At 44.4% G+C, this 24850-nt stretch overlaps 1 protein-coding gene across 1 annotated transcript; it reads right to left on the bottom strand.

The window, feature by feature from the left end:
* Window positions 1–10055: 10055 nt before the first annotated feature.
* Window positions 10056–11431, bottom strand: LOC144806648 (uncharacterized). The gene has a single exon (XM_078672972.1). The coding sequence runs from the start codon at window positions 11401–11403 to the stop codon at window positions 10234–10236; it is 1170 nt and encodes a 389-aa protein (XP_078529098.1). The 5' UTR covers window positions 11404–11431; the 3' UTR covers window positions 10056–10233.
* Window positions 11432–24850: the final 13419 nt, after the last annotated feature.

The raw sequence follows: 24850 nt of genomic DNA, 5'->3' as shown, positions 1-24850 counted from the left end.
GGATATCATCCTGGAAACATTTTACAAACGAGCTAACCTCCTTAAAAATATGGTGCATGGCTCTCTGAAACACCGAAGCGGCGGAGGCTAGGCCAAAAGGCATCCGCTTAAATTGAAAAAGGCCAAACGGAGTGATGAAAGCGGTAAAATGCTTTGCATCATCAGTCAATTCGATTTGGTGATAAGCGGAACGCAAATCAAGTGTAGAAATAATGCAAGCACCATCCAACAAACAAACCATTTTGTTTATATTAGGGAGAGGGTGACAATCAGTGATTAAATTAGCATTGAGAGCCCTTAGGTCCACACACAACCTGATACTTTTATCGGGTTTCTGAGCCAAAACGATGGGCGAAACCCATTCAGAGGACTCCACTTCCTCAATAACACCTCCCAGGATCATGTCGTCTAATAAGACCTTGAGTTCAGCTCTTATACTAATGGGTACACCCCTCAGTTTTTGTTTGACTGGGATGGCACCACTTTTAACTTTGATCCTATGGGAAAAACCTCTTAGTTTGCCAAGTTTCTCAGAAAAAACCTGAGGAAATAACAAAGGGAGGTCCTTCTCAAGATCACACTCATTCTTGGAAGATTCAGAAGCAATCATACTATCATCAGACAGAAGAGTATTGGCACTACAGGAAGCAGTGTTGTCCAAAGGTGCAGTATCACAAGTGATGGCAACTACAGAGATAGGGTCTTTGTTCCTGGGATTTAAGGTAATTCCAAGTTTGAATTGATCCCTCCAGCCCAGAACATTCACACCTTTGACAGCAATATACATCTTGATCCAAGCACTGTTCCCTCTAAATTCAATGATAACTTCTTTATAACCCATCACCTTAATACAGGATTCATCAAAGTTTAGTGCAGCAATGTCAGACTCATATAAGGTAGAAAGATCAACAAGGCTCCCAAAAATTTCATTGCAATATAACTTGGTAATAATGGTCCAGGGAGAGCCTGAATCAGCCATAAGTTTGAGCTCTTTTCCTAAAATATTAACAATACAATCCGGAGAACTCAAAGTTTCTGCAGATTTGATATCAACTACATTGCGGATAGAAACAACAATACCATGTTCCAGGTCTTGAGATGAAGACATATCTTGTGACACCGTAGAAATTTTGCCTTTAAATGAGGAGGAAGAATCTTTTCTAGTACCAGTGTCTTTACACATTTTGGAAAAATGACCTACCCGTCCACACTTACTGCACTCTTTTCCAATAGCAGGACAGCGAGAATATGAAGCAATGTGGTTGGGATTACCACATCTAAAGCAGTAATAATTTTTAGAATTGGACTGAGTTTTGGTATTAGCATTAGGTTTGTTAAATGAGCTAGAGGAGGAAACAGCAACAGCATTAACATTGCCCTCATCAACAGTAGAGGATGATTTGCTAACAGCAACAGAGGAGGCTTTACCTTCTAGAGTCTTCATCCAACGCTCAGATTGTTCAAGGGCTTTGGAGGTACTGATAGTCACTTCTAAACTGGGATCCCCTAGGATCCAAAGCTGTTCCTGAACCTTTTTGCTTCTTACATGCACAATGATTTGGTCCCTAAGCATTTCGTCGGTCATTAAACCAAAGTTGCAATGTAGGGACAAAGCTCGAAGTGCAGTGAGAAAATCATCAAAACTCTCATTATCTTCTTGAGCCCTAGTATAGAATTTATACCTGTTTAATGCCACACTAGTATTTGGTTTAAATCTATTTTCAATGCGCAATAAGGCTTCATCATAAACATTGTGATCCCCTCCTGAGCGTATAGGAGGAATAGTTCTGAATACATTTTGACCCTCTGAACCCAAGCAGTGGAGAAAAATATTCTTCTTCCTCTCAGCAGACATACGCTCGCCATCGATAGCCTTTAGATAAGTAATAAACTCTTCTTTCCAACGTGACCATGGAATAGATGGTTCACCTTTGCTTTGCAGAAACTTGCTTGGAGGATCAAATTGCATGGCTGAATAATATGTTAATAACACAAATTAAATAAAGTATTGTCTGTAAAAGTACAGGAAATGCCAAGAGTGAAATGTAAAAATTTTGTCAAAGTGCACACAAAATGACTGCTGGGAATGTCAAAATGTCAAAAAAAATTTTTTTTTTATACTGGAACTGTACTGGAAACAGGAAGCAAAGATTAAAAACAGTAAAGTATATAGTGCCAATTTTTACATAGCAGAGAAGTCTCTTCAGGAAAAGTCAGTCAACAATAACTTTCCAATGTAGATGTACCAACCATTGTAGCGTGTAGCGTTTAGCCTGGAAATTTATCTCCTCAGCGCGCAGAAGGTGAAATGACTGCTTAACCACGTCGTTGTGCGTCAAATGTAAACACAGCGTCTGTTAGACAGAGGCCTCTGAAGCGGACACTGATTGAGAACGCTGATCGAGGATGTTTTGTGACGCGCTGTGTGACGAGGCAAACAAGAAAACAAGGCGGATTAGCTCTAGAAAGAGCGTGATCCGTGTGATGACGCGTTAAACGTGGTGACGTCTCAAATGTGATGACGCGTGGAGTGGCAGGCTGGTTGGTAGTTATGGCAACCAAACGGCAGTCCTCTCGTAACGGGGAAATCAGTGAAAATTCAATAACTTAGGCAAAGTACATACCCCGAGGCTGCCGACAAAATGCAAGTGAAGAGCTTCCGTTCAACAATACTCCGACTCAGATGAACGTCGAAAACAACAGACGGGTTCGTCTTTCCGAAGGAATCCTCGCACCTGTGCCTTCAAAATGCCGCAAAGGACTCCTGTGGGTTCTCCAATCGTCGCCAATTTTGTAAGGTATGAGCCAAGCGATTTATATTTTAAAAAGGATTTATTGAAGGTAGAAAGGGCACAGAGCATCCAGTTGAACAGCAGGGCAGGATTAAACTGCCAAACAGAGAATCTGGAACATAGAACCAGGAAGGCTCACGCAGGAGCAGGGTTCTAGTTCCAGCAAAGGAAATAAATAAATAAGAGGTGAAATGCAACACCTGGTTCATTCTTCCAAAACATGGGGATTAACTAGAACTTCACACGTGACTATTCGGCACAGAGCAGACCCTCTGTCCCACATTTTAGTGGCAAAACTTATATTTCACCATGAGTATTGCACACAGTTCAGTGGAATGTTAAATTGAATGTCAATTTTAGTGAGACTTGGTTGTTAATTTGATCACTTTACATTTCTTCTGATCATGTCTATAAATTCAGTAATGTCTCTTCCTTTGGAATTGTCAAAGTCAAATGTTAAGTGACACCACTCCCTGTGTCTTTTTTAAATATCTAATTTTTTTATTGACTTTTCATACACAATGAGCATTTAACAGGGATTGAAGTTTATCAATTCAGCAGAGTCCAAGATACTGTGTAAACTAGAACTGGTGTGACGACATAGATAACAGGAAAAATGATAAATAAAATAACATCTCCAGATAGAGGTGATGTGTCCTAGAAGATCCCGCAGATGATCAGGGAAGGAGGACGAGGGGGAACAGGAGGGGAAGGGACATGGAAACAGGAGAGAAAAGTCAGGGTGCCAGGCCCCATGGTCGCCCCCCAAAAAACTAACTCCCACTACGAAGGCCGTAGCCAGCTTACTCTTACCATGGGGAGTTAAATCATGGAATATTGACATTTTGTGAAGCAAGGTCTGAGGGGCCATGAATTGCGGTGCCACCCCTTGGTTGGTCAAGGTATCCCAAACGGAGCCCAGTAGCAAAAAGTACTGTACAGTCCACAGGAAATGCAAAATGTCACAGGCGAGTGCGCTACACCATCAGCACCTCCAGCACTTGGAATCGTCTGCCATATGTGCTTTATAGACCCACTCCGGCGTCCAGTGCCAGTGGTGTAGGAACTTGAAATAACTGATTTCAACCTGACCTCCTGAGGTACACTGCCATGATCTTTCCAAAGGTCATGGGAGTCCTGTTCAGAGAGTGAGAGGCCCAACCTCTACTCCAGCAAACAGCATATATTGTAGGCAGCAGTGCTTTAAAAAAGGCTGTCCACAGCTGTAACATACAATCCCACCTTAGGGCCTGATTCTGATGTGGTTAGGAAGGCCTCCTAACGGCATTTGCTATGTCCGAATCGGATCGGGAACGTGTCTCACCAATTGAGGGCCCTATTACGATGTTATTAGGAAAGCATTCCCACCTCGGGCCGATTAAGATGAGGTTAGGAACATAGGCTCCTATTGACGTCAATGGGAGTCCAACCAAATCATATCTGGAAGCATCCCGACGCATCATACTCGGTTGGTTGGACTCTCCTGATCCGATTTGGTTGGAAACCATTCCCAAACCCATTTGGTCGGGAAGCTTTCCACACCGTATCAGAATCGGCCCATAGTGTCCTTGAATCCTTTCCACATCAGAGTATAACTCAACATTGGGGCAGTCTCAAGATCATAAGGGGGAGCACCCAGCATGTGTCGCAGGCTATGCATAGGCAGTCGATACTGTCAATGATGCAATTGTGGCAGCCCGTAATCACGCATGAGAGTAGCAAAGGGGGCCAACTCACCGTCCCCTACTATATCGTCCACAGAGCGTATCCCTCTGGTCCTCCGCTAGGTAACCGGAGTTCAGATCATACCTGGCTCCAAGCAGCTCCTTGAGAAGAGCAGGTGTCAGCAATGCGTTATACGTCTGAGCCAGGTGAAACACAAGGTCAGTCAACCAACGCTGTTATGCCTCACAGTGGCACTTATAGGCAGCCAAATCGTTCATCTGCCTTCCTGCCCTCTCACAGCACCTGTGTAGAGGAGATGGACCCAGCGTTCTCCTCCAAGTACTGGCTCAGATATTGGAACCGTCTGTGTTTGTTTTCAGGGGCTTTATACCATGCTGTATACATACACAAATGGGCCTGAGGGGTTTTCAACAATCAAAGTTTATGGTCGAGTAGCAGAAGATCATGACCAGAGGTACTGTTTGGAAGGATCAAGGCGTAAACGTTTACAATGGACGCAGGAGGTGAAAGTATAGTCCGCGTCCCTCAGCTGCGTCAATCACCATGGATCCATCAAGACATGATCATCAATAATGTTAGAGAGGATGAACGAGTCTCAGGGATGCCTGCCCGTATGGTTTCTAGACTAGTCAAGGTGCCATATTCCAGCATCCCCCCTCATGAATAGCCAGGCTGTCCAAAGGAGAGCAGGAGTTTGGTCAGCCGCCGGGGCATAGATAGAGCCCACACATAAAGACTCATTGAGAATCTGAACCTTGGCAAAAATATATCTGCCCAGGGAGGTCCCGCCATGTCTGCAGTGTGCAAATCCCCAGGGATTTGTGAAAACAGATGCCCAACCCACTCTCCCCATGTTCCAAAGGAGTAGATGGCTGTGTAAGGGTAGTCTGGATCCTGCTGGTATGTAGTACCGTACTCATCCAATCCCTTCTGAATGTATCATGTTCACGAGGTGACAGGTGTGTTTCCTGGAGCAATGTTTCATCAAGGCGGTGCATCTTCTGAAATGAGAGGATTTTCTGTCTCTTGATAAAACAGGTCAGGCTGTTGACATTAAAGGGCATATTTACAAGGAAGTAGTCTCCTTGGCCTAACGTCACGCTCTCCACTTCTGAAATGCAGGACTACACCGTATTTACAAGAATACGGTGCAGCCCTGCATTTCTCCCTGTGCTGGGGCTAAATTTAGCTGCCTAGCGCCAATGCAGGCAGCCTTGCACCATAGTGCAAGGGTGCCTGCGTGGAGGGGAGCAGGCCTGCCAAGTACCACGCATCAGAGGTTAGACTAACGCATTTCAATGTGGTTGTACGCATCACCGTACTGAAATGCAAAGTCACACATTTTTATGGCTTTCTGAGCTGTCAAGTGCTGGAGCGATGCTATAATAATTAGAAGTCAAACTGAGCAAAGCTGGCAGCGCACATTTAGGGGTTCTGGTTTAGCTACTTTCATGCATGGCACTCCGATCCGTCACGTGAGACATCCTGTGATTCTGGGCAAATCATTCAATATCCCCGTGCCTAACAAAAATGAATCTGTCCATCTGTAAAGCAACTGAGGCTCATATAAAGCACTATGATCTCCGATAACTCTGGGTCGAGTGCAAGCTTAATGAAACTCCGAAAGAAATGCAGGGGACATTCCTATTCCAACTCTAATGCTAACCCTATGAAGCACCCTACAACTTTAGGGCTACTTACACAAAGACGGACTGTAATCCAAGTCACCGAGTTTCAAACAGACTACTTCCTGAAGTAAGCCTAAAGGAGGTTCTGGCGGTGCCCGACCAAAAGAACCAGTGGAGGCCAAGTTGCATGACGTTTGGGTGATTTCCTAGGGTCAGCTCAAACTGCAGCGGTTTAGGAAACACGTCTCTTCCCCCTTCAAGCGTTTGACACCAGCCGCTGTCCTAGTGGTGTATGAACTGTCTATAAATTATTTTAAGGGGCCGAGCAAACCCCGGTCATAAGCTCTCAATGCCCATTATCTTCCTGAACAAGGGCTGACTGTCCCCTGTGAACACTCAGCATTTCTGGACGGGAGACAGTTACATTTCAGCCCCCACACGGGACCAAACTAGTCTGCGTGGATCTCTAGGACCAAACACTCTGGCCCTGTGATCGGGGTCGATCAGCAGCTGTAGTTTTGTTGTTTTTGCCTGAAGTGCTCACCCCCATGTCTGCTAAAGGTGGATTCATGAAAGAGAGTTTAGTGTTCACTCGCCAGCCGCCTACAGGGCTTGCTGGAGAGTGTCTAGAATAGGGTGAGTTTATGAGAGAGAGTATATTGTTCACGCGCCATTCTCTCTTTTTTTTTTTGCATAGTTTTATATAGCACGAACTTGACCCAAATTGGGTATCAGAGCGCCTTACATAGCACCAGTTACATTACATGAGGACACACATCCATTTTTGTTAGGCACGGGGAGATTAAGTGTTTGCCCAGAATCACAGGATGTTTGGCGTAGTTACCGAGACGCAAACCCAGATCCTCAGGTCCGAGTTCGAGCGCCCTAGCCGTTAGGTCAACTCCTCTCCCATAGACCCTCTCCATTCGCCTACAGGTGCTGCTGGAGAGGTTGTAGAATAGGTTGGTTTGACAGGTATGATGAGGGACGGCTGACCTTTCCCATGGAGCAGCACTTTTAGCTGATAAATGTGCACACTCTTGCTAGCAGTACTAACACTGCCACACAGGGCTTGGCATCACCATCACCGTCCCTTTGTACAGCGTACATGTTTCTATTACTTTCATGTTTTACATCTTAAACCTTGATTACCAAACCTGTGCTGAATATACTCAGCCAGCAGCCCATCTGGACATGGTTGGAGGGGGCCTGATCCAGTCACTTATTGCAATTATGAGGATGAATAAGTGGCGATAAACACGTTTGACATTGAAATCCATGACCTTTGAGTCTCTGTGCCATTCCCTTTAAGATTTGACTAACCAACAGTGTTACATCAGGCCCCTCACACCTCTCCGACGAGGAACACCCTAGACCAGTGGTCTTAAAATGTTTAAATGCCACGCCCCCAACCCCACAGCGATTGTCGGGCTCCCCTCAGAATTTTTGACAATTATTATAATAATTTGGCAATGTTTAAATATGTCTAGACTTATTTAAACATTGCAGTTAAGTACTGTTTTAAGAATGCAATCAAATACATGATTGCCAAACATGCTACTCTGGTCAGGCTTTAATATAGCCTTATGACCTGCTGACGAAGGCCTGCATCTCGGGACTATAACGGGTTCAGGGCATTTAACAACCGGTATATCCCGTGGCAGAAGGGCTATAAGGCTATTGGAACATTCCACCCACTAAGGGTAGAATGTTCTAAATTAAAAAGAGAAAAATATGAAGACAAACATTGGAATGTTGGAGCTCTGTACTTATACCAGCAATTACAAGCCCGGAGCTGCTTCAATGGAGCTCCCGACATTCCAAAGTTCTAATAACGGGCACAAGTGCCCAGAGTGTGTTCATTTGAAGTGGGGGTTTTGAAAAACATTTAGAGTCCCGTCCCTTTTGACACATACTCCTAGCTAGTATATAGTATATAAGTATTTAAACATCAAAACAAGTTAGTGATGGCCCATGGGAGAGCGGCTTACATTATTTTAAGCTTAAAACAAAGCACCATTATCAGCATAATGCTTCTTTTGACCAGTGGCTAGCGCCTCACCTGGGATCACCCCAGGCCCCCCTACGAGAGCCCGCCCTCAGTTTGAGGCCCCCTGCCCTAGACATACATTTTAAGCATTCTCAGATCCTAAAAAAATATAACATGAGAGCTGACAGCATGAGTGAATGAATCAATCAAGATTTATTTCGGAACTAATTAATATCTCATGAAATTGACACAGCAATAGCACAGCAGAACAAGTAAACAACTGAAATGCATTTTAACAACAATTAATCTATTCATAAACACTGGTAGGAAACAAGGAACTGGTGGATCAAAAAGATAAGATACATCCTACATCTAAAACGGATTACACTTTTGATTAAACATTCAAAACTGCAGAAATATGTTACCAGCAGCGTCCTGCAACTTATGGGTGATAGGAATTTTTAGGCTAATTAACTCACTTTTTGACCTGAATCTCTATTGTTTGTTCAATAACTTCTGAGGTTAGGAGGAGAGTTAGAGTCTCACACTAGCTTTCTTAAAAAAATCATTTTCATTTTTAGGGCTTTAATACAGTGAAAATGTATATCAATACATAACTGTTAGCAAATTGCCACTTTGTTATCATTTTATCCGTCCCCTCGGAAACACAAACTGACTAAAACGATTCCATGGTTAATCATGCCACCAAAAAATTGTCGTCCAAGAATGCAAAAATTGTGATTTTGCCTAACTATCACACAACATGGGGCTCAGTGACATTTATAAATGATTCCTCACTCTCCTGAAAAGAAGCTGTGTGCTCACCCTGTCTATCACAAGCATGCAGGTTGGAGACTTTCAATATTAATCCGTATCTGCTAAACAGACACCGTGTGTGGCTATCACACAGCTGCAGCTCCGTGACCTTCATTATTGATCTTGCTCTCCTCCGAAGTGTGCTCGGCCTGGCTACCACACATCTGCAGCTCTACGACCTTCATTATTGATCCCGCACTCTTCTGAAGTGAAGCCTTGTGCTCGGCCTGGCTATCACACAGCTGCAGCTCTACGACTGTCATTATTGATCCTGCACTCTTTTGAAGAGAGGCTGACGTCTTTGTACGTTTGAAAGTTAACAAAAGATCTTCACACATTTACTGCAATGACAGCTTTTTGCCTGTGTGTTTGTTCGCTGATCAATCCTTAATGTTGAAGAGTTACTAAACCTATGTCAACATTCACTGCACTTGAATGATTGTTCATGTGTGTTTTCCAATACCGTTATAGACCTGATATATATATATATATATATATGAACAGAAACTCCTGACCGCCAAAAGTAGCGGCTGCAGCAGGCGTAGACCTCACTCCAAGAATAGGTGCTTGTATTTGATCTAGCAAACACCAAAAAGCCACATCACGCACTTCTGTGCCAGCAATCCATTTTATTTCAGCAAAGTGAAAAGAGCTAGTGCCCTCCCTGACGCGTTTCGCGATAGCCAGTAGGTATATATAGTTAGGATTGTTTTCCATAGGGAAATCGCAACATTCTATTGGGAATAACTTTGGCGCCGGTTGAGGAATCTTCCTGAAATTTTCCTTAACTTTGCCTCGCGGCGCTCCGGTCCTTCGCCGAAAGGTTTTTTAAATGCTAATTCCTAACTATATAAGGCCTGAAACCTATGATTTTTTCAGTGAATTTGCAAGGTTTTTTAAATGCTAATTCCTAACTATATAAGGCCTGAAACCTATGGTTTTTTCAGTGAATTCGCAAGGTTTTTTAAATGCTAATTCCTAACTATATAAGGCCTGAAACCTATGTTTTTTTCAGTGAATTCGCAAGGTTTTTTTAAATGCTAATTCCTAACTATATAAGGCCTGAAACCTATGGTTTTTTCAATGAATGTGAGAAGAGATAAATATATATATATATATATATATATATATTTATCTCTTCTCACATTCATTGAATTTAAATGGTTTTTCCAGCTGTATTCACAGATGTTTGCTTATTGTTGACGATTCACTAAAACTACTTCCCCATTCACTGAAATGATCTGGTTTTTCCCCTGTGTGTGTTCTCTGATGCTGTTTTAGGTGTGATAATCAACCAAACCTCTTCAAACATTCACTGAAATTATATTTTTTTTCCAGTGTGTGTTCTCTGGTGCTGTTTTAGGCTTGATAACCGACTAAACATCTTCACACATTCACTGCAATGATATGGTTTTTCTCCAGTGTGTGTTCGCTGATGAATCCTTAATGTTGAAGATTCAATAAAACTACTTCCACATTCACTGCACTTGAATGATTTTTCCTGTGTGTGTGTTCTCTGATGTCGTTTTAGTCCTGAAACATATATAAAGCTCTTCCCACATTCACTGCACTTGAATGGCTTTTCCCCTGTATGTGTTCGTTGATGAACCTTCAATGTTGATGAGTCACTAAAACTACTTCCACATTCACTGCACTGGAATGGTTTTTCCCCAGTGTGCGTTCTCTGATGCCGTTTTAGGTTGGATAATCGACTAAACCTCTGTACACATTCACTGCAATGATATGGTTTTTCTCCAGTGTGTGTTCTCTGATGAATCCTTAATGCTTTAGATTCACTAAACCTCTTCATACATTCACTGCACTTGAATGGTTTTTCCCCTGTGTGTGCTCGCAGATGAATCCTTAATGTTGATGAAGTCCTAAAACTACTTCCACATTCACTGCACTGGAATGGTTTTTCCCCTGTGTGAGTTCCTTGATGCTGTTTTAGGTGGGATAATCGACTGAACATCTTCACACATTCACTGCAGTGATATGGTTTTTCTCCAGTGTGTGTTCTCTGATGGTGTTTTAGGTCTGTTAATTGAAAAAAGCTCTTCAGACATTCACTGCACTTGAATGGTTTTTCCCCTGTGTGTGTTCGCAGATGATTCCTTAATTTTGACGAATCAATAAAACTACTTCCACATTCAGTGCAATGATATGGTTTTTCCCCTGTGTGTGTTCGCTGATGCTGTTTTAGGTGTGATAATTGATTAAACCTCTTCATACATTCAGTGCAATGATATGGTTTTTCCCCTGGGTGTGTTCGTTGATGTCTTTTTAGGCCTGATAACTGAATAAAGCTCTTTACACATTCAGTGCATTTGAATAGTTTTTTCCCTGTGTGTGCTTGCTGATGGGGTTTTAATATTGATGACAAACTAAAGCTCTCACTGCATGTGTCTGAGACTTCTCTCTTGGTTAGCGTCTCTGGGTCTGGTATATTCTTATTTAAATCCCTTGACTGTACTTCCTGAAGGGTCATCATGACTGATAAAGCACTTGTGTTATTCTTGCATTCCCTGTATGTATCGTATTTTGCACGTTTGCTTATAGATTAAAGAATAAAGTGTAATGATCAACAACTACTCCCCAAACTCATAATGTGTGTAAGGCTTCTTCATGGGCGATTGTGTCTTTAGACTGGATAATGGTTCTGCACGCATGCGGGTAAAGATCCAACGTCCTTCTGGTCGGTGCACAGTGGAACAGTGCTCTGTATTTTAGAAAACAGAACCCCTATTTCTTTTAACCTTCAGTTGTCTGACTCCACTCTGTTGCGCTTTTCACTGGTTGCTGTGGATTGGTCTGAAACAGTTTACAATACACCTCTAGCACTGAATGGTAGTCGTTAGTCTTTTAGGAAGCAGAGCACTGCTGTAACCACCACATACCAACCTCGTGATCAAAGCTGGTATTGGACATGTTTACACAAGAGGAGGTTTATCAGTGTTGTCTTAATTTTCTAGAGGTAATTTCTTCGTTTTGAGGCACGAAGGTGCACAGCTGAGACTCGTGGAATCACTGAATTTCTCTTGTCTCTTGTCCCTTCTTTCAGGATGTCTCAGTTTATGTTTGGGTTCGGCTGGCTCTGACGGCACTTATGTTTTCCTGAATACTGGAACTCAATATTTCGGACTTCATCTTTGCAGAGTTACAGTGTTATCTTCCTTATTTTTAAACATTTCGTCCAATCAAAGATTGTTTTCTGTCGGATGTAAAAAGATTTAAAATAACTTAAAGTGAAACATAACGGAATGTGCTTACACAATTTTTAATTGATTGTATAAATATTTCTTCATTACTATTTCTGAAACTTATGAAGGCATATTTAACCATACACAGAAATTTACATAAAAGTTGCTTTGACTTTCACATCTTACTTATTTCAGCAAAGGTGTTCATGAGTAAGCGAGTTAAAAAAAAGGGCGCTCGCATAGCACTCATACACTAGTTACAGCTTTAGGTAGATGCATATGGGCAAGGTTTTGTAAAACAAGAACAGCTCTTTGAGTAAGAGATGGATCAAGAAGACTCAAGACAGAAGGGTGCACATCAGGATGTTGTGCCATAAATCAAATATTACTGCTCGCAGAGATGCCTGGCTTCCTCCACTGCACCCACAATATGCAGTAGAGCAGCAGTTTCATGATTGTATTTACTTTGTGGTTTTACTTCTCTCAAATATTTTTAAGTTTGTCAGTATTATCCATCGGGGTGGGAATTCCCAGCTGGACGAGGAGATTGAGCTGGGCTGCTCTGTGGTTTAGTTGTCCCACCTCTAACTTTAGAACTTGAGATAGCACACCAGCCTGGTGGCACACTAGTTGAGAGCTGTGGTGCATAAGCATAGCAAGAGCACAGATGGTGCTCCAAAACCAAAGCCTGTTAGCACCCTTTCACCCCTGGACCATGCCCAGCACCCCAAGCACTCTCTTAAAAACATCTCTTAAGTCAAACTGCTCTGTCCATATCTCCTACATCTCTGCTGCCCTCCATACAAGGTAGGGCCTGTTCTCAAATGTATTCACCTGCACCTCACATGCATAGACCTGCTTTCAACATTCCTTTTCCAGCACAAAGCCTGTGAACAAGATTTTCTAACCACGTAATTCCCATGACTTTTCATGGGTCCCTCCTCCTACTCATGCAATTCAACATCACCTGTACAAACCACCGTGGCCACATTTAATGGAACAATACTGAGGTGCGCTCATTCTTTCCACAAGATGGAGAATGCGCCAGAACAGCGCACGCTGCACATAAGATAAAGATAAAGTGCCTTCTGCGACTCTCACACATGCCTGGCAATGACACAGCCCCTACACAGCTTTTACAAAGGACCAGATGCTTAGCAATGCTTTTCAAATACACACAAAATGCCATAGACACAGCTCAACAATGTAAAATTAAATTAATTAATGGAGTGAAAGCCACCAGCAAATGATCCAAAGCGTGCCGCAGGCCACAAGGGTCTTTACTATCTCAGCTGCTTCCTACAGCAGCACAGCTTAATGGCACCAAAGTGTTCTTCCTTTGATAAAGGTGCTATGCATGTGGTATTTGTACAGCACAAACCTAACCAAAAAGAAACAGAGCTCCCTTTCAGGTCCAAGGCAGGGACAGAGTCAACGAGTGATAGGTGAGGCAGCTGGATAGTGGATTGTTACTGCATTGTGATCGAAGAGCCTGAAACTAGCAGCGTGTGTGATAATTCCTCAGCAGCTTCTCCTCTATGACAGGTAAAGCAGGTGCAGGCCCAGATCAGACAGTAATAATAGATTTATAGCTCAGTAGCATTTTGAGATAAAGAACTGGGTAGTAGGACGCTGGCTTCCAATAGCACAGCACTGAACACTCCACCTCAGCCAATCTTTAACGATTGTTTGAAGAACAGAGCAAAAGGAAGGTGTGTTAAATGCCGACCATTAACCTTTCACCAGCTGCACACGGGGACAGCATTGGCTAGATGGAACGCTGTGCTACCGCAACCGCTCAAGTCATGCATGCGCACGCAACAACATGCTGCGAGGGGTTACTTGAACCCTCGATTCCAATTCACACAGTTTAACTACACACATCACAGTTATCTCTCTCCCCACCGTATCCAGCGCATGTTTCTTGATTCAAAACCAGAGAGCCCGACCTGTAAACAGGCTGACGCTGGCTTCTGACATATGGTGTGGGAGTGCCCACCACTACAGGTGTCAAGGCTTGAGGTTACAGCCACCTTAGCGGAACTGGCAGATCATACACGGTCACCTACTTCTGAATCCTGCCTGCTAGGCCTTCACCCTAAAGCAAAGGGGGGCAAACACTTACACCGGTTCATAGACCTTGCATACGTACTTTTCAAGTGACAAATAAAAATGTACTGGAAAGCAGCCTCTGTGCCGGACATTAAGAGGCAGCTGCATACTCTCCTGCACTGTGCACGAGCAGAGGCAAACACACCACACATGCTACTCACTAGAGGAGTGGGAGAGTGGGTATGGGGAACTGGGATATATATAACTTTAGAATAGAAGCCAAGAACGATATTAGACCACCATGAAGAAACTATTTCTGGGACCTCATGAATGTATAATTTCTGTACAATTGTACCGAAGTATGATGTATATCATCCTGTTCATGTGATCTCTGTTACGCTGTGGACGGTGGGGCTGGGAGCCGTGCCAGCAGAAGTCTTAGATTAGACATCATGTGTTCTACCCATTTGTGTTCCCTGCAGCCTCCCCCTTACACCCACTTCCTTATAATTTATTGATTTATTGACGCTCTGTCTGCTATTAGGATTGGCATGTTTTATAGTCCTCACCGTCCTGCTCGCCTTGGGATCACCCTTTACCTTAGTAGATCTTGCTCTGACACTGATGTAAATAGCAATGCTGCCCAACCATGATGTGTTTACATATGTCACATATATGATGTCATTGATGCTCCCTGCAACCTGTATCCCTCAATGTGTTTCCTCTTGTTGGTGTTTTAAAAGAATAAAAAATGAAAAAAACTTTCACCAGCTGCAGTCAAATGAGATAATGAGATGCAAACATACCTCCATCCTGCACAACCTGGGACCAGACTGCTGAAAAGTGATCAATGGGAAATGAGACAGGTTTGGAGGTGAGCAAAACAATGAAAAACCACCTGAAAGAGCAAATTCAAAAAAGAGAGTTAGGAGAAGATAGATGGATATTAGAAATGGCAATAGCGACAAGCAAGAGAAGGAAATAAACTCAACATTATTTGGGTAAACACTGGCCTTGTGAATTTTTACAGAGCAAAAAATGTTTTAAAAGTTTGTAAAATACTGAAAAAATCACCACAATAAAGAACCCATAGAAACTGAAAACAGAAAAGCCAATGCATCTTGTTTTCAATGTTCATTATCAGAGAAGAGGACTTGCTGCATGCACGGAAGGATTAACAACGAGACCTAGTGTGCCATGAGGGTGCACCAGGTGCAGTTATCTGTAGTCGTGCATCCCAATGGGTTCTGGGAAGTGCAGTCATTTTGTAACTGCATTTCATGTAGATGCTGATAAAGCTACGGATGAAATGCATAATAGTCTAGACTTCCTGAATCTTTACACTTAGGAAAATCTAAATTCTGAGCATGCATACAACACATAATGTGAAGTGCACACTTGTATGAGAACAAACAGATGGCAGACAAGAAAAGAAGTGGAGAAGAGCAAAAGGGAAAGAAAGAGAAAGAACCCCATTAGACCTAGCATGAGGCAGGGATGTCCCCTTTCACCCATACTCTTCCTGATAGCCCCAGAGCCCCTCACATTCACCCTATACTGCTCAGAAGACATTTGGGGAACTGAAACCAAAGCCGGAAACCTGGAAATTATGCTGTAACCGGACAACATACTCCTCACTTTAGCCTCCCCGGAACGTTCGCTGCCAGCACTCATGTCCACCATATCAGACTTTACAGCGTTTTCCGGGTACAAAATGAACTGGACCAAACGTTGGGAAACAGAGACAAGCCACATTAATGCTGCAACAGGGCATAACAGTCAAATCCAATTCCCCAGCGGCTTGCCTCCTAGGCATATTTCCTAAACCTAAAGCCAATATGATTTCCTCAGGATGTGCAGATATAGCCCTGGCTCTTGCACAATGCTAGACAACCCTCTTTTGAACCCCTCAGCGGACCCACACTCCAAGACTGGGGAAATGAACTAATCAAATGGGCCACATGCAAAGGAAACAATACTAAAAGCCGAAGCTCAGAAGGGGATGAGGAGTCCAGAACACACACAGGCATGGGAAATGATTCTTCAAGATTGTACCCATATAGATGATACAGCTGATTACTCCCACTGTTGGACGATGGCTCCACTGAGGAGGAACAGATCGTCTCACCCCTGGTCCCCAAATGTAGCAGCTAGGTCCTTCCTAAGGGGGCCTGAAAACATTTGAAACTCTTCGGAAGGAATTCGACCTCTCCAAATTACCAGCAGGTGAACTATGCCCTCAAGACCTCCAGAGTGAATCAAATATCATCTCGGACTCAACTACTAACTCCTACTAAGACAAAATGGGCAAATATAGGAAACTTATCAGTGGTCTCTACACTACACTAATTGAAGATCTTTTTCCTGGTGGCTGCAATCTAAACGGGCTCTGTGTCATCCCAAAATATCCTCCAGTATCCTGCCCCTCTGGAGAGGGATCAGCCCTTGCTGGTGGCTGACTACCTGCCCCCAATCACTGTTTCCTGCTGCTGGACCCACCATAAGTGGAGTAGGGGCTGAAAACATGGTCAGCGGCCATTAAACAGACATTGATGAGGAGTGGTCGCACCACTGGGACTTCTGCTGCGGCAGCTGGGGACTGGGGATCGAACTCGGCTATCTCCCCCACTGTTGCTGGCTACCCTGAGAGAGGAGACAGTGCTGAGAATACCTGTCAAGAACTCAGAGTGGACCGTGAGAGTGGCAGTCACCCAATGACACTTCCGTTGGGGCTGCGAGAGGTGGATAGGCACCTCTCTAATCTTTTGCCTCCTCTATACGCGAGGCGGCCTTCCCCTCACACCAATTCTGACCCACTGTGGGAGCCTCTAAGGGAAGAGGACCAACCAGGCGATGACGCTGGATAAGGACGGCCTACTCCTTGCTGACAGATACAGAGGTGAGAAGTTGGGGGAGTGAAATTGATCTGGCTGTGCACCGTAACACTGGCACCAATTGCCCTGGGGAAGAGACTGAGGATGTGTGAGTACCCAAGGCAGCAAATACTCATGCTGGATATTGGATTGCCACCATGGTGAAGGAGAAGGCTGCAGGGGCCTAGGGACAGATAGATAAATACACCAAACCGGTGGCACATGGCTGGTCAGTAGCGGGAGGAGCACAGGGCCTCCCCTACTACTACAGGAAGAGACAGTTTCCACAGCAGCAGGCCACCAAGTGATCAAAGACAACCACTAAGACTTGACAGACAAGCTTTATGGGGTAGGTGTCTCGCTCCTCCGTCAAGGCTTACATGACTTATGTGAGCTATGGAGGCAGAGGGGCGCATTTCCTCCCTGGAAGATGTGGCAGGCACCACTAGATGAGCATAGAAGACTGAATAAGCCAACAACACTCCTCGTGCACTCCATGGAAGATCCAGAAGGCCGATCATGCAGAAATAATCTGTCGCTGGTGGGACTGCCGAAGGGCACAGAAGGACAACAAACCGGGGAGACTGGTTTAAAACATGGATTCCAGACAGAGAGCTATCCCCGTGCTTTAATATAGAGAGAGCTCAAAGGACGCAGGCCACAAGACTGTCTCCATCATCATCTGGAGGAAAGTACCCTTTTTGGGTGGTCACCCTCACACTTTTTGCTCCAGATACTGTTGGTTAGGACTCTGAAAGTACACTGGAGCAGTCTGAAATTGCTATATGTGAATTGGCATCCCCTATTGGCAAGGACTTTAACCCCGTTTAAGTCCCGAGTACATGGTATCAATGGTACCCAGGGCATGGGTGTTGAAGGGGTCACCAGGGCCTGAAGCACTATGTATGCCACCCTGAGTAGCCCAAGTAAATTACTAACAGGAGGTCTGCCAATGCAGTCTGCAGAAGAGTGTAAACTGCTTGATCTAGACTCTGCCTTCACCATGTTTGGCAAAGTCAAACACGATTTTCAATATACGCCAGTCACCCCTAAAGAAGGCCTCCTGAGGCAGACAAATGGCTTGGCTTGCTTTAGCCCGAGGATCCGAGTAAACTCCGAGCTGAGCTAAAGCCAGGCATCCTTCACTGGCTCGCCCACCTCTATAAAATAATGGAAATTACGGGCACAAAGACATAGTAAGGATGATATTTGAATATCTACAGAAAAGTTTGATGAAGCAGGAGTACCAACACCATGGAGGAGAACTCCTTGTTTCAAGATTCATAACGTTCTCACTACATCATATTTTAGTGAGTGTATTATGAAACTGGGTGTTCTCACCCCTAGGGTCAAATGAAATGATCATTGTTTTACAGTGCAGTTTTATCATCACAAACTTACTACCAGGGTTTAGTTTGAATAAGTTTCCATCCGGGTCACTACACAACGGGGTTGTGAGTTGTTCTGATGGTTGGACTCAGGAACTCCTCTCACCAAGAGATATGCCACTGTGCTGTGGAAACTGTCCAGGCTAAGTATAGATTTCAAAACCAGCATATTTTGGTAAAACGAAGATTAAATGCCAAGCCTCATCATGAGATGGTTAAAACTTTTGCACTGCCCATGTCTTGCGGTGCAGGTTGGGTGTGAGAGTCTGCCCACCACAGAATAGAATAGGATTAGAGTGTGAAATCAACGGAGCATAAAGCTTCAAAACCAAATTTGAGCAACAGAACTGCCCATAAAGAGTAGTTGATAAGACTGAGCCGACCCCTGACCTTTTGTCCTTGACTGGCTGCCATATGAAGCTCGGATACAATACAAAATTGCATGCATGGCACACAAAGCCTTCACTTCAACACCCCTCTGTACCTCACTCAGAAACTGGAGCTCACATGCGGTGTGAGAGCCTCCAGAAGCTCCAGCACACTATTGCTCAAACAAACAAAATTCAAAAAGAAAAAACCTACAATCGAGCCTTCTCGGGTATAGCACTGAAGATTTGGAACTCCCTCCCCCTGAAGTCAGGGTGAATCCTTCCATTGTCCTCTTCAAAAAGGAAATCAATGGGCTCTTGATGAAGAAATCTCCGCTTTGGACTGGCTATTCCAGTGGACACAGAGGTCACAGTTGCTGATCTGTGTCACAGCTTCTATGGTGGTGAGAATCCCTTGACTCTTCATTATTGTGTATTTTTTGCTTTGTTGGTTCTGTTTCTGATTGCTTGTTCCCCTCTTGTTATATAAACTGTAAAGCACTCAGTTACCTGAATTGGTCATGTTTGCACTACAGAATACTTTAAAAATAAATAAATTGTAACAGGCTTCTTCCATCACAGGCCAATAGTGTTATGCTTAGATATACTTGTTGGGATTCCATACAGAATCCCTTATGTTGTCATAGAGCTTCTCTGGGTCTAAGATCCATGAAGAGTCAGTTGGTGCCTCTCTTCTGTGGTGAGAGCCGCGGTGGCTCGTTGTTCCCACGATTAAACTATTCAGACTAATTAACTGTGTCCTGTTGTGTTACTGCGCCTTGGAGGACACAACATAATTTTTGGCGACGAGAATGAGAAATGTCTCAGACTACACTATTGGTGGCCCTCTATGGACAAAGACATAGAAGGGAGGGTCAAGGAGTGTGTTGTCTGTAGAGGAGCAGAAAAGGGTTTGAAAGTTGTTACACCTCCTCTTCAACCCATCTATTTTCCTACGAAGCCATGGCTTAAGGTGGGCACTGGTTTGGTTGGGCCATTCAATTTTCTTCCCCACAACTTACGTTTTGCGTTTGTACTAATGGACTTTCACAGCAAATGGCCTGAAGTCAAGTTGTGTGCGTCTCCCACTGCTAGCAATGCCATACTCTTCCTTAAAGAGATTTTTATGAGGGAAGGGTTTCGGAAGCAATAGTTTCAGATAATGGTGTGCAATTTGTTAATCAGGAAATGAGTGAGTTTTTAAGTGAATCCGGTGTGATGCATTTAAGAAGTTCTGTTGGACACCCACAAACCAACAGTTTAGTTGAGAGAATGAACAGAGTAGTAGTGGAATGTATCAAGTGGGCTAAACACAACAGTTTTGATGTGGAGGGTGCAGTCAGATCCATGTTGTGGTTTTATCGCACAGCGCCGCATTCGCTTACAAAAATTACACCTTTTGTTTCACTTAAAGGTAAAGTACCTACTTCTACTCTTTATCCTGCTTAGCTGTTAAGAACCGTTTCTAACAAAGTTTCATGTTGTGTGGATAATGTTGCTTTGGAGTCTCGTGTTAAAGTATCGCAGAAGAAGATGTCTGGCAGGTATAATCTGAAGAAATCTGCGAAGACAGTTGGATTGTCTCCTGGGGACATGGTTCGTATTAAAAACACGAATTTTGTAAGAAAAGGTGGCATGTCATTTGGTGAACCCATTTGTGTAGAGAAAGTCTGTGGTGGTGCCGTTATGGTAAGGGGTGGACATTGGTGGAATCTGGAAAAAGTTGTCAAAGTTTAGTCTGCAGTGAATAAACCTTCTGGTTTGACTAATGTGTCTGCAGGCAATACCAATTCTCCAACGGGACCAGCAAATGTATCTCATTCTCTGACAGGACCTGCAAATGTTTCTGTATCTTCTTATCTGACAGGACCTGCAAATGTTTCTCCAAGTAATGTCTCTGAAACCAATGCGACAAGTCAGGTGCCAAGGAAGTCTATGTGTGTTAGACGGCTTCCCTGGAAGCTGCGTTTAACTTTTCAGCAATCACTTGCAATCTTCTTTATGTTTATGATCAACTTTGTGGCATTTTTCATGCTTCTCATGCTTATGTTTTGTGCATAATCTACATTACCTGTATTCTACCATACATTTTTCTTGTACTCTTGTATTTTTCAAATGTTTTTTTTATGCTTACCGCTTTCTCTCATTATTTGCTATGCATTTTATTGTTTGTTTTCTTTACAAAAAGAGGTAATATGTTATGCTTAGATATGCTTGTTTTGGATTCCATACAGAGTCCCATGTGTTGTCATGGAGCTTCTCTGTGTCTAAGTTCCATGAAGAGTCAGTTGGTGCCTCTCTTTTGTCGTGAGAGGAGCAGTGGCTCGTTGTTCCCACGATTAAACTATTCAGACTAATTAACTGTGTCCTGTTGTGTTACTGCGCATTGGAGGACACACAAATAGGATGGCAGGATTCTTCAGTAGCAGACTCAGTTCCACCGTTCCAAAGTAAATACAGGCAGCTGATACTTTTTAGGTCTCGGCCTGATCCAGCACATGTGCTAGTCTGGCCGAGACATTTAGTAGCTGCTTTGAGCAGTGGCTCGTTGTTCCCACGATTAAACTATTCAGACTAATTAACTGTGTCCTGTTGTGTTACTGCGCATTGGAGGACACACAAATAGGATGGCAGGATTCTTTAGTAGCAGACTCAGTTCCACTGTTCCAAAGTAAATACAGGCCTGATCCAGCACATGTGCTAGTCTGGCCGAGACATTTAGTAGCTGCTTTGAAAAGTGCTACGTTCCCGGCGACCAGGTTACTATCTCGCACACAAGCACCCGCGTGACGTGCACAGCTACCATCTGGCTTGCTGTGCACGTCGCACGCGCTTGTGCGCCTAATAGCAAGCTGGTGGCAGGCAACTCACATATGTAATCCTATTTACGTGCATGCCTTTTTAAAATTATGCACAGCACCCGTGTGCCACACAGCAGCGTGCTACTTGATTTTTTATTTTCAAAGTGGCTCCGTGTGGGAGGCCACCGACACTGCCACAGCTAACCCCTCTGCATTTCAGGAGCCGAGCCCCGTCTCCAGGACCACGAGCTCTGTGTGTACGGCTCACCAGCGGCTGGATCAGCAGCTCCCATCTCAGGTACTGGGTGTTACCCACTGTGTTGAAATTCTCTAGTACCACAGAAGCACGTATTTTTGCCCGCCCCACCACCCGTCCCAGGTTGCCGCTTGAATACCTCCCCCTGCATTGCTGATCACCTCCTGCTCCCCCTCTCTCTCATGCGCGCACCACTTGCGGGCTTTGTTGTATTTTCATCCAGCGCCACTCTGTTTTCCTTAACCCTCCCTGCCTTCTTCTCTCTCTTCTCCCCGTCTCCGAGTCTCTCCTTCCTCCGCACAGCCTCTCTTCGCATCCCCCTCCTTTTCACCCACTCTATTTCACCTCTTTTACTTTCCTTCGACAATTTGTGCTCCCCGCCCGCTTTTCTGCTCTTGTTTTCCACCCATTGCCTCTTCCCCTCTCTAGCTATTGCCTCCTTATGTCTGGTAGTTTCACATGTTCTCTTCTTACTCCCTATTTTTCTGATTCACTTAAAGGGAACAACACTGCGTTTGACGCACTGGATGGATACATTTAATATTTGTATTCTCACATTTTGCTCCCACCCCCAATCCCTTGTCCCCTTCTATATTCTCTCCTTAGCACTGCCCCATTTCTCCCCCAAACTCTGCCCCTATCCCATCCACCCATTCTTTCGTTTCTCCTCTTTTCTCTATCCCCAGTCATACTCCGTTACTTCATTCATTCACTCATTCTCCCTCCTACGCCTCACCACCCTTACTTCGTCCCCTGTCTCTCTCCTCATCTTTCCAATATGTCCCTCCCTCTCTCCTTGTCCGTGGCTCCTCGCCCTTTTTCTGTCCTTGCTCCTTTCTCCTATCATGTTTTCCTTCTGTTCTCTTGCCTTTCACTGGTATTCATAAGAGAACACACCCCACAAAAAGGTGTTTGTGTGTAGTAGATCACACTGAGGTAGGAGGGGGCAAAGCCGCTCTCCAAAAGTTACAGTAAATATCGCCCCTCTGAGGTGAACGCATTATGGATTGGAAAAAGCTTGGCGCCCCTCTGAGGCACGTGAACCCTGACTGCAGTCTCCTGGCCGCCTTCGCCTGGCTGGAGATATTGTGCTTGTCACCTCTGCCCGCTCTTGGTTCTTAATTTTTGTTTTATTGGCTCTGTCAGTCCCACATGCTGTATTGCCTCTTTCTTCCTTGGACAGTCACAAACACCTCTCCTTATCTCGCTGCCCTTCCCTACCCCTCCTGCCCCCACCTGTCTCTGGCTGGTAATCCCGGGGTTAAACTCTCCTGACTCAGTAATCACCTTTGATATAATCTTCCTTCAGAGAGGTGCTGTACTGCACCATGTTGCATCAGCTGGCCCCTCCAGAGCCCAACCCTAAGCAGTTTAGAAAAGCAAATTGTCTTATCAATCTGGTGGTTCGCAGGCAGGGTGCGTGTGTGAGTGGTGGGGGTCGCCTACTACACAACAGGTTACAAAGAGCAATGTTAGATGGCTTGCATGTGTGTGTGTGTCAGGCGCGTACACCAATTGGACTCAAAGGGCTTCAGCCCCCCCCCCCTGTCGTGTGTGGCAGCCCGGGGTGAGACAGCTTCCCGGGCACACACACAGCCGCACCCGAGCACTTCACTGGTCTTTAAAAGACTATTTGCATGTTAATGAGGCTTTGTTGTTGTTTCACCCCTTCTAATAGCCCCTGCAGCTACTCTCTGCCTATTGCTTAAAGTTTAGTTTCAGCCTCCCCACAAAAAATTTTCTTACCCGCCCCCGGAATTTGGCACTAGTTGCGCCTCTGGTGTGTATTGTGTAACTGTGTATTTACATCTCTGTACAGCTGTTGGCAACGTGATTAGCCTGTCTAAATCTGTAGCCTGTCTAAATGTGTGGTGGCACATGTGTGTGTGTTTTTAACATCGGAATTAAAGCACTTATAATAGGATGGCTGTGTGCCCAACTGTCTCTTTTGTGGCACCCATGTGGGTGCCTCTCCCTGTGCATACATATGTCTGTGTCCAACTATGTGCCCATAAGTATGTCTTCCTATCTAACTTTTTGTGTGTGCGTTTATGTATAATTGTCTATCTTCGAGAGCATTTGTATTACGGTATTTGTGTTTTGGTTGGTTTACCTCCATAGATGTGCGTGTTGTTTGTGTTTTTGTTCAGGCTGTGATATGTGACTGTATGTGTGTTTGAGGTCTTGCGCTTATCAACCTTTCTTCATACCTAGCCTAGCCATGTCTTCCATGGACCGGAAACAAGCATCCTGGGACCGGATTATGAATCCGAAACCGGTCCCAGGATGCTTGTTTCCGGTCCAGGGAAGACATGGCTTGGCAGTTCGGGCTGGAATGTTCCCACAAGGCACAGGGTCAGACTGATTTGCATATAGCCATGTCTGAACTGGGGTGGCTGAGTGAACTAAAGAATGGTGATGGATTAAACCCAGATCAGTTGACTGGGGTTGAGTGTTTGATTTGTTCAAACGCTCCGTCCATCATCCCCTTTTGTATCGCTTTGTTCGCCCTAAGTGTGGCAGGGTATGCTCAGACGTGAGTCCCTTGTTCACTTGGCAACTGGATTCAAAATAGCCTGGCTGATGAGGATTATGAATCCGAAACCGGTCCCAGGATGCTTGTTTCCGGTCCAGGGAAGACATGGCTTGGCAGTTCGGGCTGGACTGTTCCCACAAGGCACAGGGTCAGACTGATTTGCATATAGCCATGTCTGAACTGGGGTGGCTGAGTGAACTAAAGAATGGTGATGGATTAAACCCAGATCATTTGACTGGGGGTGAGTGTTTGATTTGTTCAAACGCTGCGTCCATCATCCCCTTTTGTATCGATTTAGCCTTCTCTTGCCACATAATTTACTTAGCTCTGCCGTATAATTCCAGTGGCTCTGGTCTTAGCCTTTGTACGCAGCAAAATATCCTTGGTGCAACAACATCAAGTGTTGCATGCCTAAACACTTATAAGGTCCCAAAGGCGAGACCTATTGGCTATGCCAATGCTTG

This window comes from Lissotriton helveticus, unplaced genomic scaffold, assembly GCF_964261635.1.
Source record: "Lissotriton helveticus unplaced genomic scaffold, aLisHel1.1 SCAFFOLD_1114, whole genome shotgun sequence".
NCBI lineage: Eukaryota > Metazoa > Chordata > Amphibia > Caudata > Salamandridae > Lissotriton > Lissotriton helveticus.
This window is presented reverse-complemented; position numbering and strand designations above follow the sequence as displayed.